Raw genomic sequence first — 15,272 nt, 5'->3', positions numbered from 1 at the left:
TTGTCACGGCTCCTCTCTACTACTTTCACTCATTTCAATCCCTTACTAATTTGAGTGCTAGAGTGTCGGTGGTTTAACATCACACCGTCTTCATTTTCCTTATTTTTTATCAAGCATTTGTTATATCCTAAATTTTTTTTTATCCATCTTCCATCATCAATAAAACCCAAATTGGATCTTCACCACTTGAAATATAACAAATCCAACAAAAAAAAAAAAAAAAAAAAAAAAAAAAAAAAAAAAAACCAAATTGGATAAACAAAATCAAATCTTTTATCTATACCATAGAAGAGCAAAGGACCAAAAAAAAAAAAAAGAAAAGAAAAGAAAAAAAGCACACTGATATAAAGAACACAAAAAGAAAGAAAGGAAAAAAAAGGGAATTGAGAGAAGGAAATTCTCAAACATGGTTAGAGATATTTCTTATAAAATCTCCATCATAAGATGAGCAAAAGGAAACATCATTAAGAAATGAAAGCCTTTGCTTAGGAGTGCTGATTGATCTTGTCTTAGCTTTGGCAGACTCTGTCACAGCCATATATGTTGGAAAAACAGGGGAGCAGCTTGTTGCCATGGAAGAACTATTATCTTCACCTCCACCTGATGAGTTATGTTTCAAATGGCAGAATGATCTTCTTGGGAATGAATAATCTGAACTCACATTCACATAATTTCCAAGCTTTTTCCCATACATTTCTTGTTGATCAGTTACTAAATTTATATGCACACTTGGCCTCAAACTTCTCCTTGGACTTTCTTCTGCCATTTGGATACTTCTTCCTTCCTGAAAAAAACAGAAAAGAAAATATCCCAAACATAAATTTTGAGTCCTTAGAGTGTTTGTGAAAAAATTCTGTTTCGGCTTAAGCTTTTAGAATTAGTAGTGTTTTAAGGATATGATTTTTCGGTTTAAACTCGTCAAGAAACGATAAGAATATGTCAAAGTTATTGGCTAAAGTTTCTGACTTTACCCATAGCATTCAAGGCACTTGGACCCTTACAATCTTGAGAATACGCTCAACAAGTCATAATTAGTTTCACCAAATATTGCCTCTCTTCCTCCTTCCCTACTCACTCTATTTATAACCAACAAGTCTGACAAAATCCCGACACTTTGATATCATTTCTATCATGTTTGACATATGGTTTGAAGGTATGTTTGTGAGTGATTTTGGACATGGTCAAAATCATTTTTTTTCATTCTCAAAATCATTTTCATTTTAGAATAGTGATGGCTCCAAAATCATGTAGATGGCTAATTGGAGTGGAGTGTCGTCAACATGAGCATAGTTCAGCAATAATTGATAATGTACTCCTTTCTTTGAGATCGAGGTTCAAATCATTATAACTCACATTTGTTGTACTAAAACAATGGAGCAAGAGATCTCGTGTTTGAACTTTTTTACACCTCATTTCCTTTCTAGTTAATATTAATGATTTAAGTGCACAAAGTTCAAAAGCTACCTTTCATGTATTCTTAATTGTTTAAAGATAGTTATGGGGAAATGAGAGAACTTACTCTGTGTGAAAATGAATATTTCAACATTCTTTCCCTCTTGATAACTGCTTCTTGCTTTCTCAACTGCAAGGCTTCAATGCCCTTTTTAGACAGACTGCTACCATCCCAGTTTCTCAGATTGTTCAAATCAAGCTGCATATAAACAAAATGTTAAGGCTAAGTACTCTGAACTATACTTTATAAAACTATTAATTTAGATAGAAATTCTTATGTTATATCTACTTTTGGATACCTTTAATTCATCTTCCTCAAACTCCTCTTTTGGTTGGATGAACACCTTCTTCCCACAGCTGTTGCAACTTTTCTCTGGAATAAGATTTCTTTTCTGAAACATTTTCAATTTCCTTCTTTCCTCGATTATCAACGGTCGCTTCAAAAGCGCTTCTATTCGACGTCTCACAGCTCGACCGCGAACTATTGCTTGAAGTCTCACTATTCCCTTTAGTGCTCTCAATGCCTTCTTTGCCTTCCTCAAATTTAAGATTAAGATCAAGTGAGTACGGAATGACTTTTTAAAACGTGAAACACTTTTCATAAGCACTTCAAAAGAACTTCTCACCATTCCAAAAGGTCATATTTATTGTAAAAGAAAGAGAAGAATAATAAAATCTCCTTGGTTCAACAAGAAGAGAATTGCAAATGAACTTACAAGATATCCCCTGAAATAACTTTGAATCTTAATGGCAGCCGTGATTCGATCTTGCTTCAAAAACGGACAGTAGGAGCCCGAGGCGACTGTAAGGCGGACAACCTCCGCCGCAGCATTGGCAGCTGCAACCGCAGCCTCGGCCGCAGCTGCTGTGGCAGCAGCAACACTCAAAGCCTGCCTCCTCCTTTCATCTGTAGCTTCACTAAGTGTTCGTTGTGGTGCTGCTGCAATCACTGGGCATTTCTTAATCTTGAATCTTTCAGTAACCCATCTCCACTTTCTAGGTTTCTACACATTAAAACCAAAGCCAACAAGAATAAAGAAAACAAATTCAAATCTGAAACCCCAAAAAAATGGCAAATACAAAGACAAAAAAGAGTAGATGAATCCAACCTTTTCAGATTTAGTTTTGGGGTGATCAGAACTAAAAAACCTCTTGACCCAACCAAGCCAGCACATTGTCTTTGCCATCATGGATCAAACACCATTTTTTACTTCCTCACAATCCACCCCTGCATCAAAAGAAGAGAGATCATTCATAAAATTTCGATTTCGGTGTATCGATGACGTTCATATGCTAACTCGAACATAGCAACTGATTGAGACATTAGTAACTTCTCTCGTAAGTTAGACGTTCGAATCTCCGTCCTAATCTATTAGACCATAGGAAAAAGGGTGAAGAAAGAAAGAAGGGGAAACCTGTGGTTTTTGGTTAATTAAGGGTGCATTAGAGTGAAGTTGAAGGGGATTTTGTGGCCTTTTTTGCTAATTTATCTCTCCTTCCCAACTGTCAAATTCACAACTGCCATGGACTAGTTCAAAGTGTTTTTCTGTTATGGTGGAAGTACTTAATTGACATCTATTGATCTATTTCTATGTAATAAGTCCATATATATGTGGTTCCATTTTCCAAAATTTTGCATGTGAAACCATTAATCTTTCATGATGATCATGATTTATTTGGTCCCATTAGGTGACTCACCTTTTGCAAATAATCTTGTTTATGTCAATCTATATATATATACTTTTCTCATTCTATTTCTTTATTTATTTGTTTAATATATTCTTATGTCCACTTAAAATTAAAGTAATGGAATTTAAATTATTAATCAATTCTTTTATTTTGCTATTATTATGGAAAAGATTCTATTACAAATTTAGTCTTTTGATTTTGAAAATTATGTCTACAAATCTCTAATTTAATCCTTCGACTTTGAATAATTGAGACTTTATATAGGTATTATTAACTAAATGATGTACCAATGTTTTTTATGAGAAAATTCTTAGTTTATTTGACATCTCATAAAAGATATACGATGAAAGGTTGTAAATAACAAAACAAGAATAAAATGTCATTTATGGATAGTGTCTATTGATTTTGCTTAAATATATACTTTCTTCTATCCGTTTGTGTTACATCATGTCAAATCAAACTACATTATTTAGTTAATCATCCAAAAAAAGTCTATATTGAATTAGAATTAAAAGTTGGAGTAAAAATATTATAATATTATAAAACATAAACAACTACCAAAAATATAAGAAACAATTTTGTAATTCAACCCAAATTGAAATATTAAAATGCACACATTTTTCCACTTTGGTAAGAGGGAAATTTCAAACCCATTAACAAAAAGGCTTTGAAAGTACATAAAAGTTCCATCACCAACCTTGTCAATTTTGGTACCACTTTAAATCCTTCATTGACAATTAATATTTAGTTGTTTTTTTCTTTGTTAGAAGTATTCAACAAGCATGCTTCAAAAGGTCCAATTCATTCCTTTAAAGATTTATTATTATTATTATTTTATAATTCTTAAATTAGTCCCTTAGATTTCATGTTTTGATAATAATAAAATTCTCTCTCATGGGCCTTGGATTAGCATATCAAGGCCCACCAAGTTGGTCCCAATTATCCATTGATAATGAGCCATGTGAACAGTTTATGACTTGTTCTCAAAAGAAATTGAGCCTTTTTAAATGTCGTTCCATCCTAATTGTGGCCCATAAGAATGAGATCAAAGTAGCTTTTGAGCTGTTCCTTCCAATAACACCTAACCTAGAAAAATAAAATTTACATTAAAATAATAAGCTTAGATTACCATTGAAGTTCATGCACCATTTTCTGAGCTGTTTCATAATTTAATCATTGTATTTTTTTAATATATATAAATATATTATATAACCCTTTATACTAAGATGTTGGCCCGTTTGATAAACATTTCGTTTTTCTATTTTCTATTTTTTATTTTTGGTTTTGAAAATCAAAACAAAAACAGGCTTTTTAAAACTAACTTTTTAGATTTCAAATACTTGGCTTGGTTTTTTGAAACGTGGATAAAAAGTGTATACTAAAACAAGAAATTTAGAGGTGGAAGATATGTTTATAGTTTAATTTAAAAAAAAAAAACAAAAAACAAAATGGTTATCGAACAAGGATTCAATTATATAATAATGAAAATTAAAATGGCAGAACCACATGGAAATTGACATTAACTAGTATGACTATTTAATTGAATAACGAGAATTTGTGATGGGTGGCAAATCCAAAAAGTACAATTAGAGAGGCAATATATGAAAATTGTAGATATGGCAAAATTCTTAAATTTAAATTTTTGTTTATTCCATATTCTAATTTTATCTTTTTAACCGATCTACTTTTTTGATAAATCAATCAACTGATATATCACATTTAAAGTATATTAGTTGTGTATATTTTTTCCTTTGATTAGTATATTTTTTGTATTTTTTGTATTTTTTGCACCAATATGAGTTATTACGCACAATTTTTATATTTTCTATATATATTTTTTTATCCATTTTGTAGTTTTTTCCCTTTTTGAATGATGTTATTTCCTTCATTTTTAAGTACAAAGGTATAAAAGGCTAGGGAGATTCAACCTAAAATTCACTAACACCCAGTTTAGTATACTCATTTTGACAATTTAGTCGTGTTTGGAATAATTAGAGAATGTTTTTTTTAAAAAAAAAATCATTTTTATGATTTTTTTAAAATACTTAAATAAATATTCATTTTCAACCGTGTATTAATAATATATCAAATATATTGTGTATCAACAATGTAACAAGTGTATCAGACGTATACTAGTAGTGTATCAAGTATTAGACGTGTCGGCTGTATCATTTGGGTTGAGCTTGTTTTTTGCTATTTTTACAAAAATAATAAATCTGAACTATGGACCTGATTTTTTAAATTTATTTTACCAAATCGATCCTTGAATAATTTATATTCAAGACTAAATCAATAGAATTAGAATTTTTTTTCTCAAAAAACAAAGTTTAATTTTTGAAGGTGTTAGGAAAAGAACACTCATCTTCAATTTGGATTGTTCATTCTCATATTTAAATGTCTTGAGAAAGCTCTCATGTGTTTGCATTGTTTCAATTGATTGCATGTTGATCATTCAAATGAGTCCCTCCATTATCCCCATTCAATTGATAATTCAATTGCTTTTTCTTGCATTCTTTTATACCATTGCTTTCTTTTGAATATTTTTATTCCCATTCCCAATTGACTGCTATTTCTCAAGTGCAAAATAATGGAAAAAAAACAAAATAATATCATCGAGACTCATTAAATAATAATAATAATAATAATGATATCAAAATAATCAAACTAATTAAGGCTAATTCGATGAATTTGTCAAAAACAACCCTACAAGTTTCAATCCCAATTTCCAGCTATGTCTTCTACCTAATAAAAAAGGTATAATATCATTGTAAATGCTTGAGAATCTATTGTCAACAATCTTTGCATTTACTAGTGCACAATCCTTGATTTAAAAGAAAAAAAAAAAAAGAATAACTTAATTTTGTCATTCGTTTGAAAAGTTGCAATGTTATAATTAACTTTATATACATGATTCAAAACTACCATTCAAGTAGAAATCATTTAAAATTCTGGACGAAAATTGAGATTTGAAATGGTGTGGTGGTGACCTATAATGAAAATTTGGATTGTTACGTTGTTCTAAGTCACAACCATACTAGGTCTTTGCAAATTTCCAATTTTATGTCTACAATTTTAAATTGATTTATACTTTAAGAGTAATTTTAAAACGTGTATGAAAACTTAAACGTAATCTTGCAACTTTTTAATGGATACTTTTGAAACAAATGATAGAATTCAAACAATCTATAGGCTTAAGATGATTTCACTATGTAATTGGCCATCCTCCATCCTAATCCAAGATTTAAGAGAGAAGGGTTGTGTGATTTGGAGGATCCTAGCTCCTCTTGGCCAGTTGCCATAGCCACCATACCCACTATGCCTTGCAAAGCACAGCCAAAGTTTGTTTTTAGTCTTGTGAGGACAGCACCAATCCAATCCATGGTTGTGTCCTACAAACACTGCCTACAAAAACACACACCACATCCAATCATTTATGCCATATCATCTTCATTAATTACTCATTTAACTCTTAAAATGTGTTTCAGACCAGGATTATCTTAAGACTATAATAACCACCTTTTGCTAATAAAAATTATTTTGTATTTTCCAGTTAATTACCGTCAATACTATTTCAAAACCCTCATTCGCTACCGTAGTTACTATTTGCTACAATTTTTACTATTTTACATTTAACATTTTTTTTATTCTTTACTACAGTGTATATTATTTTCTTCTCAAACTAAAATAGTTTACACCTCAAACACATACTATTATAACTCAAACTAAAATGATCTACACCTTAAATGCAAACTATTATACCCCAACTATAATAATCAACTTCTTACCTCGTCCCCTAAATTTTTTTTCTAATAGTTAATTAAGATTTCTTTTTCTTTTTAATTTAATTTCTTCACTTTGTTATTTGTAATTTAAATACATACCTTGATAGAAGGTCTTTGTTCAAGCAAACTCATGATGCCAAATTCAGCTTGTTGAGCAGCAACTTTCTCCTTGTTAATTGAACCAACACAAGGCTTTTCTATGGAATTAGATGGAGCTACCTCCTCATATGCTCCACTTGGTATGTGCCAAAATACAATCTCTGGTACCCTGTTCTTTTACATTTGCATTGCATTATATTATTGGATTACAAACAAATATAATCCAAATTAATATAATCTTGTCTATTTTAAACCTAAGTTTATTATCCTTATCGATATATAAGTTGAGGTCGAACGAATGTAAAACTCTAAACTAATAATTGTATCAATTAAAGCTTTAACTCTCATAAGTGTATCAATTTATACCCTCCTTTAGAGTTCGGTTTATAAACATTGTTCGGGAATTTGTATCAATTAAACTTCTAATCAATTTAAACCCTTCATCATGATTACCTTTGAAAATCATCAATGCATCAAATGTCGGTTTTTAAAAAGATGGAGTATTAAAATTGATACATAGAGAATTTTCAAAGAAAATCCTAACTAAGAATCTAAATTGACACGTTCATGAAAGTTCTTTAACAATAGACCTTCCATAATAGTATAATATTACTGGCCAATTTCAACATACTCCCTCTTGGCTTTGATTTTAGATCCATCGAAAAGGCCTCACTTATATACACATATTAGCTTCCTTTTATATAGTCAATATGAGACTTTTTGTTAAACCAAAAATAAAGTCATAAAGGTTTATGTCGAAAATGGACAGTATATGATCATACTATTATGGAGAGAGCTTGTTCGTTTCTAACCATATTTCTTACCTTATCCTTTATATGACATCTTAATTCTAACTTATGTGAGACTATATTTGCATTAATCGAAGTCGAGAATGGTCATATCCATACCTAAAATGAGGATTGAGTTGTTGTGCTGTTTGGCGAAACCATTCTACTTGAGCACTGGAAATGACTTGAGGATAAGAACCACCACCAGAGTCGAAGAAATACAAGTACATTATTACTGGTGATTCCAAATCGTCTTGTAATGATGGAGAGATTTGAATGTAATAGTTGGATACACTAGGCCACAGATTCTTTGGACCATTTCTAGATTGTGATAACTTGCTATTCTCCACCTCATTTTTCATCAACTCCAAACGTTGTGTACCTTTAAATAACTCACATTCTTCTTCTTCCGATGATCCTTAATCAGAAATAACATACAAATAATAATACAATATTTCCAACAAAAACATGCGTCATGTAGAGTGACTATATGTATATATCTACTAGCACATTCGAATCGCCAATTTTTTGAACTTTTTCGATAGAATCTAGATCAAAATTGAATAAAAATGGAGAGAAAAAAGAATCGAAAGTTTTGGTAATTTGTTCTTGCATTTAGTGTGGTCAATTTTCCTCCAATAATGAGGGGGTGATTTATTATCTTCTATTTTTTTGATCTCCAATTTGGTTTTTAGTAGTTCACACTAGATTTCTTTATTTTAAATTTCGAAAAGAAAGTTTCCACTACCTTTTGGCCTAAAACAAAATCTCGAAAACTCTTAAAGTTATTTTTCAAAACTTTCAAAAGCTCACTTAGAAAATCAGAACAATAAAATCATAAAAACTTCTAAAGTCTTAACTTAGTTTCCATTCTAGTCCTTGCCCTGGTCCTTATCCTGGTTGAGATTTTCACCAAACACAAAATTGATGGTTCAAATGGGCCACTTTAAAGTTTTATTTTGGTCTCGTTATTGATCTCAACCGAGATAGGACTGATGTGCTATTCAAACAATTAGCCACAAAGAGTGTTATTTGTGAAAGATGAAAACTTTTTTGTGTTATTTCTGACTATTATTCAATATATATGTATATATATATTCAATACCTGAACATGAGGTAACATCGTCCTGACAATGACGTGGAGGAATTCCGGTGGAAGAAAACCAGTCGATCGGCCATGAAAACGGTGCGTCGTCGTGATTTCCAAACACAGTGGCCCATGGAATGCCTCTGGCTTTTGTTGGAGAGATTGCCTGATCCCAGTACAAACTTGCATTTGCTGTTGGTATGTTGTTAGCAGTAATCACATCTCCAAGGTATACTACCAAATCTATACATGATCACAATTTCACTTATTGCTTGCTTTGTAAACCCACATACATGGATTACAAATGTATGTTCAAATTGATCAAAGTTAAGACCATTCAACTATTCAAATATAATGTTGTTGGTTAGTTTAATCTAGAATATAATATCATTTTGGTTTATGTACTTTAAAATTTGATCAGTTTTATTCTCTGTAAGTTTAAAATGTCTAATTTTAGTTTTGTACTTTTAATTTTTTTAGTTCAACAATTGTAAAGTGTAGACTTGACAACCGATCTTTAAAATGATAATTGATATCTTATCTACTCAACTGTGTTTGAATTGATTATTGATATTGTTATTAATTAATAACTTACTACTTTTAATCAAAATGCATGGATGGTACCTATATACCACAAGTTAAGTTCAACCATTAGCTAAGAAATTTTATATCAAAACTCACTAATTTTAATCAAAATAAGGTTAAATTATAAAGTTGAGTCTTTTTTTTCTACTTAATGAGTGGTTTACGCCTATTTGGTACCTCAACTTTTAAAAGTGTTTAATAGGTTTCTTAAACTTTTCAAGTTTGTATTTAATATATTCCTAAAAGATTCAAAATTTTTAAAAATTAATTGATCTATTGGATATAAATTTATATATCATGTTTAATCAAACTATAAACTTTCAATTTTGTGTCTAATTAATCCCTAATTTTTAAAAAAGTTCAAAGTCGAGAGACCAAACTTTTGTAATTTTGAAAGTTAAGAGTCTTCAATAAATACAAACCTACCCCAAATACAAATTTACTAACTTCAACATATTAACTACATTAAGTAGGCCAAACGATCTCTAAATTCATAATTTAATCTCAAAGTTTAGAAAATAAAGTCTCGCACACAATTAAGTTTAGATAATAGACACGATCTTGATCACTATCGAACCAATTGCCTGTATAATTCATAAATTTCAGCAAAAACTCAAATGTAGGGTTGAAACCATTTAAAACTAAACATATGTAGAATAAGGTTCAACTTGAATGAAATTGAAAAATAAGAAATAAAAAATAAAACCTGGGTTCTCATGATGGAGGACAGTGGAAATGAGACGAGAGGTATTGGCATCTTGAAGAGGACCCCAATGAGTCCAAGCATCCTCCCCAAAATGCAGGTCCGCAAAGAGAGCGATATTGAAGCTCGGGGAGCCTGATCGGAACCGGAGAACGCTGCCCGGGTCGTCCGTGGCGGTCAGGCACATATTTATACAGGTGAAGGAGAAGAATGCCGAGATCAGTTTCCCATTGAAGGACGTTTGTGTCATCTCCTACCACTCCAAAGAGCTTCCTTCTTCTTTGTTCTGTTTTCCTCTTTGTAATTGAAATTGAAGTTTCTTTCACCAATGCTCTTTTTGTTGCAAGGACAAGAAATCGAAGGGTCCCATCCTCTCACAACTGTACTGTTTTGTTGCATTTGACACAGAATATTCTTTCAGCATCTCAGCCTATATGAAGCAGACACTTTGTTTTTGGCAATGGATACGTATCTGACACGTGTGAGATAATGCACTAAAAAACGTGTCTTGGAAAGGGGGAGGAGGTAGCAGTTGCAATGGCAACAGAGCACAGCGACGGTAGTGGCAACGACGTACAGCAAGAGAGATGATCTAGGGTAGGGGTGAATCGGAGATTCCCGATGCCAATTCATTAGGAAAGGGCATAATTTTAATGATTGTCCATTGCCGTCATTTGATCAACAATGTATACACATCATGGAACACAATTTTTCCCGACGTTGATGTCAAGAAGCCTTATAGAAAGGGTGATTTCTTCCAATGGTTTACAATGACACTATTTTCTGATGATTTTATTGTCGTCAAGAAAAAGTGTTGCGAGTTCCTTATGTTAATTTGTTGTAATCAATGATTAATTTTTTTTTTTTTTATACATCGATATATGAGTAAATGGGAGGGTTTAACTTTAATATATCAAGGATTAATCAATATTTTTTATATCTTTTACAAATACCTATAAAACATAAAAGAGATCATCTATAAGTTTAAAGTAAAAATAACAATTTTACATTTAAAAAAAATATAATTTTTTTTATTTACAGAAAATAACTTAGTTAAGAAAAGAAAAAAAAAAAAAAAAAGAAAAGTTGTCATTTTAATCCTTACTTTATTTTATTTCCAGCAAATGCATGACATAGTTTCAAGTATGTGTTTGAATAATAAATAGTGTTGAGATATACACCAATTAGTAGTCATTTCATTTAAGATTTTAAAGATACTTGGGAATAAATGATGCATGAAAATAGAAATTGACTGTATTTGATTGTGCATGGAAAATACAATCACAATTTTATGAATAAAAATTATGTATGTATTTAATTTATGAAATTAAGTAGGACAATTTTATATAATTTTATTAGATTAATTAATTAAATAATAAATATAATTTAATATATCAATAAAAATTAATTAATTAATAGTCAGTAATAATTTTGATTATAAATATTTGGAAATGGAATAATTTATCACTAAAATCATCAATTACTATATTTAATGAATGTCAGATTGTTGGCTTTTTTAACCTTAATCTCAAATTAATTAATTTTAATTAATTAATTAATTAATATTTAGATGATAACAAATTTGTTTTTATTTATTGACAATTTGAGTGTTTTGTAGTATTTAGTGCGTAGAGCTTAGAATAATGGTTGCAACTCAATTTGAATCACTCAAATCGGAGTTCAAATGAAAAATATATGACGGAAACAAGCTTAATGGAAAACCTCCGAACGGATGATGTGACAGAATTTTTCTCATAAAAGTGGACTAATTGAAAGGTGCTACTTGGAATATGGAAGGAATGACACATGGTGAGTTTTTTAGATTTTGGATTGATTTAAAATTTAATTTTCCCCATGTGTCGAATATTTAATTAATTATTTGGGGGGGGGGGGGGGGGGGGGGTTGATTCAGAAAGAAAAATTTCCACCATTGATTTTCTTTATCTTCAAGATCTAATGACTCAAATTAAATATAATTTTCCCCAATTTTTCTCTCTTTTTAAATTCTCAATCTTCTCCCAAAATTAAATAACTTCACATCTTTTTACCATACTATATAATTCATTAAGCCTTTATTGTTGCTCTCTTCAAACTTCAATTTTCTTATTTTTCATCTTATTCTGGAGAGAGATTTATGTACGATGAGGATTGATTTGTTGTGAGCTCAAAATTTGTAAATCCATAATAGAGTCACTCTAATTTTTCTAAACATTTTGTAAGGGTTGCTCTTGATCCACGAAAAGAGTGGTTATAATAGTTTGATCCTAATCCATGTAAAGGTTTGAGTTTGTTCTTGAACTCACAAAAAGAGGGATGTAGCAATTGAGCTCTAATCCGTGGAAAGAGTCGGCGAGATCATTATACAAAATTCCAAGAGACGCTTGGGAAAGTAAATGTAGGTCGAATTTGAACGAACCACTATAAAAATTTTCGGTGTTAATTTTCTCTATCCCTATGCTACTTTAATTTTGCGATTAATGTGTTATTATAGTTTATTACATGAAATTAATTGCAATATTTGTTCTTGATTATTGTCCATATTTGTATATTTTGATTGGTAGTTTTTAAATTTCTACATTTATTATAATCTTGTTATTAGAATCAATTGGGCTTTGATTATTTTGGATTGAATATATTGGAATGAATTTATTGTTTAAATTACTTGTTAGTAAAAAGTTTGTTAATTTGTTTAATTAATTCACATATTAATTATAATTTCATGTTTAGTCATTTTATAATTAATTAAGTTCAACACTAATATTTTTAATTAATTAAACAATATCAAAATTATATCTTAATAAACAATATATTATATAAGAAATGAAATAAAAATATGACATGTTAATAAGAATGAAGTAATAAAAATTAACCACAATAAATAATTAATTGGTTATAAATAATCCAAAATCATTATATGTTCATAATGAACTATTAAATTAAAAATAAACTCAAAAAATAGTTATTTGATTATAAAAAATAATAATAAGTAATCAATTAATGTTATTGAAAAATGAATTTTTGTGCTAACTAAATTTAACTAATCCTAGTTTATTAATTAAATATATTTAAAAAAATATAGAAAAATTCTTATAAATAGAAAAATCTAAAAAATATTTACACTTGTAGAAACTTTTGAAACTTTTTACTATAAAGTGTAAATATTTTTAAATATTTTTTATATTTAAAAAGGCCCCAAGCTAATTAATTAATAAGTTATGCAATTACATAATTTAACTCATAATAAATTTTTATTATGTTTTTATTATAAAAATAAGTTAAGTAAATATTTTACTAAATTATTATTGATTTATTAAAATAAATATTTGTATTTATTTTATTAAATTAATATTAATTAATTAATTAATTAGATTCAAAATAAAATAATATAGAAAATAAAAAAGATAAGAAGTGTGGGAAAAGAGAAAACCCACAAGAAAGGGAAAAGAAAACTCTTGTCTATGAAAAATAAGGATACTTGGAAATAGGCAAAGTGTTGAAAACAACATGAATTTTGGATGCTTATATCAATTTCGATCTAAAAAGACCTCCAATCAAACGATTCCTTAATGTCATGTGAATGAAATATTAGATGAAAAAAATAATAACAAAAATTGAAATTATTATTTTTTAGAAAAAAAAAATATGAACAAACATGAAATTGATATTTTAATGTTTTAAGAAAATTGGTATTTGAACAAAAAAAAAAAAAACTAAAATAGACATTTTGAAACATCATTCACTAAAGTCTCGGTTGATAACATCTTGTTTTTAAAATTTGTTTGTTCATAAATTTTCAATCATGGTTTCCATAAGTAATTAAAAAAATACTTGAGCTCTAGTTAAATTCTAAAAACAAAAATTATTTTTCTTTAGTTTTCAAATTTTGATTTAGCTTTTGAAAATATTGGTAAAAAAACAAAACATAGAAACTTATGAAAGCTTAAATTTTCAAAAATAAAAAATAAAAAATTAAGGTCTCATTTGGTACATAAAAATTGATATTGAAATGTTTTAAGAATATTGATATTTGAACAAAAAGAAACTAAAATAGACATTTTGAAACATCATTCACTAAAGTCTCATTTGATAACAACTTGTTTTTAAAATTTGTTTGTTCATAAATTTTCAATTATAGTTTCCGTCTGTCATTGAAAAAATATTTGAACTCTAGTCAAATTCTAAAAACAAAAACTATTTTTCTTTAGTTTTCAGATTTTGATTAGCTTTTGAAAATATTGGTAAAAAAATAACAAAACATAGAAACTTATGGAAGAATTTATAAGCTTAAATTTTCAAAAATAAAAAATAAAAAATTGAGGTCCCATTTGGTACAATTTAGGCCTTGTTTGGATTTTTTTGTTTTGATTTTTGAAAAATAAGTTTATTTTTTCATATTTTCTTACAATGATTTTCATCTTTCTTAAATATTAGAGTCAAATTCCTAGTCTTATTTCAAGAACAAAAACAAGTTTTTGAAAATTACTTTTTTTACTTTTTAAAATTGAGCTTGATTTTTTAAAATAAAGACAAAGAGTAATAACAAAACAAGAAATTTAGAAGTAGTAGGAGTGTTTGTAGGCTTAACTTTTAAAAAATAAAAACAAAACAACAAATGATTACCAAACAAGACCTTAGTCTTTTGGTTTTTGGTTTTGAAAATTAAGCTTATAAACACTCTTACACTCCTAAATTTCTTGTTTTGTTATCAATTTTTACTAATGTTTTCAAAAATCATGTCAAGTTTTAAAAATTAAAAAAAATAGTTTTTTAGAACTTGTTTTTGTATTTTGTAATTTGATTAAGAATTCAACTCTTATACTTTAGTAAGATGTAAAACATTATGAAAAAGCGAAAAGAAATAGACTTAATTTTTAAAATCCAAAAAACTAAAAATCAAATAATTACTAAACGACACCTTTTTTTGGACGATTTTTTCCTTCATCCTGCAAAGTTTCAATAAAGAGATCGAAGGGCAAGTTTTGATTTGAAATTTTTTCTATCACTCACGTATCACTTATGGGTAGGGAGATTTTTCATCTACTTCATAGCTCAATATTTACATTCAACTAAGATGTCAAAAGTTTAAA

General features: G+C 28.8%; 2 protein-coding genes across 4 annotated transcripts; both read right to left on the bottom strand.

The window, feature by feature from the left end:
- Nucleotides 1–255: 255 nt before the first annotated feature.
- IQD12 (IQ-domain 12) lies at nucleotides 256–3,032 on the bottom strand. The gene is made up of 6 exons (XM_039050127.2): nucleotides 2,868–3,032; nucleotides 2,562–2,680; nucleotides 2,169–2,456; nucleotides 1,752–1,985; nucleotides 1,520–1,651; nucleotides 256–784 (listed from the first exon to the last, which is right to left on the bottom strand). The coding sequence occupies exons 2-6, from the start codon at nucleotides 2,640–2,642 to the stop codon at nucleotides 401–403; spliced, it is 1,119 nt and encodes a 372-aa protein (XP_038906055.1). The 5' UTR covers nucleotides 2,643–2,680; nucleotides 2,868–3,032; the 3' UTR covers nucleotides 256–400.
- A 3,222-nt stretch (nucleotides 3,033–6,254) lies between these two features.
- PAP16 (purple acid phosphatase 16) lies at nucleotides 6,255–10,549 on the bottom strand. Of its 3 annotated transcripts, none has more exons than XM_039047725.2 (5): nucleotides 10,189–10,549; nucleotides 8,916–9,140; nucleotides 7,931–8,228; nucleotides 7,023–7,191; nucleotides 6,255–6,543 (listed from the first exon to the last, which is right to left on the bottom strand). In XM_039047725.2, the coding sequence occupies exons 1-5, from the start codon at nucleotides 10,433–10,435 to the stop codon at nucleotides 6,325–6,327; spliced, it is 1,158 nt and encodes a 385-aa protein (XP_038903653.1). In that variant the 5' UTR covers nucleotides 10,436–10,549; the 3' UTR covers nucleotides 6,255–6,324. The 3 variants fall into 3 exon arrangements, with proteins under 3 accessions (XP_038903653.1, XP_038903654.1, XP_038903655.1); XM_039047726.2 differs by having other exon boundaries at nucleotides 8,916–9,089; nucleotides 10,189–10,536; XM_039047727.2 differs by having other exon boundaries at nucleotides 6,255–6,539; nucleotides 10,189–10,534.
- Between the last annotated feature and the right edge of the window lie 4,723 nt (nucleotides 10,550–15,272).

This window comes from Benincasa hispida, chromosome 11 (assembly GCF_027475165.1).
Source record: "Benincasa hispida cultivar pf3 chromosome 11, pf3_genome.v1.1, whole genome shotgun sequence".
NCBI classification, from domain to species: Eukaryota; Viridiplantae; Streptophyta; class Magnoliopsida; order Cucurbitales; family Cucurbitaceae; genus Benincasa; species Benincasa hispida.
The sequence above is the reverse complement of the archived record's forward strand: the minus strand, read 5'-3'. Positions and strand labels throughout refer to the sequence as shown.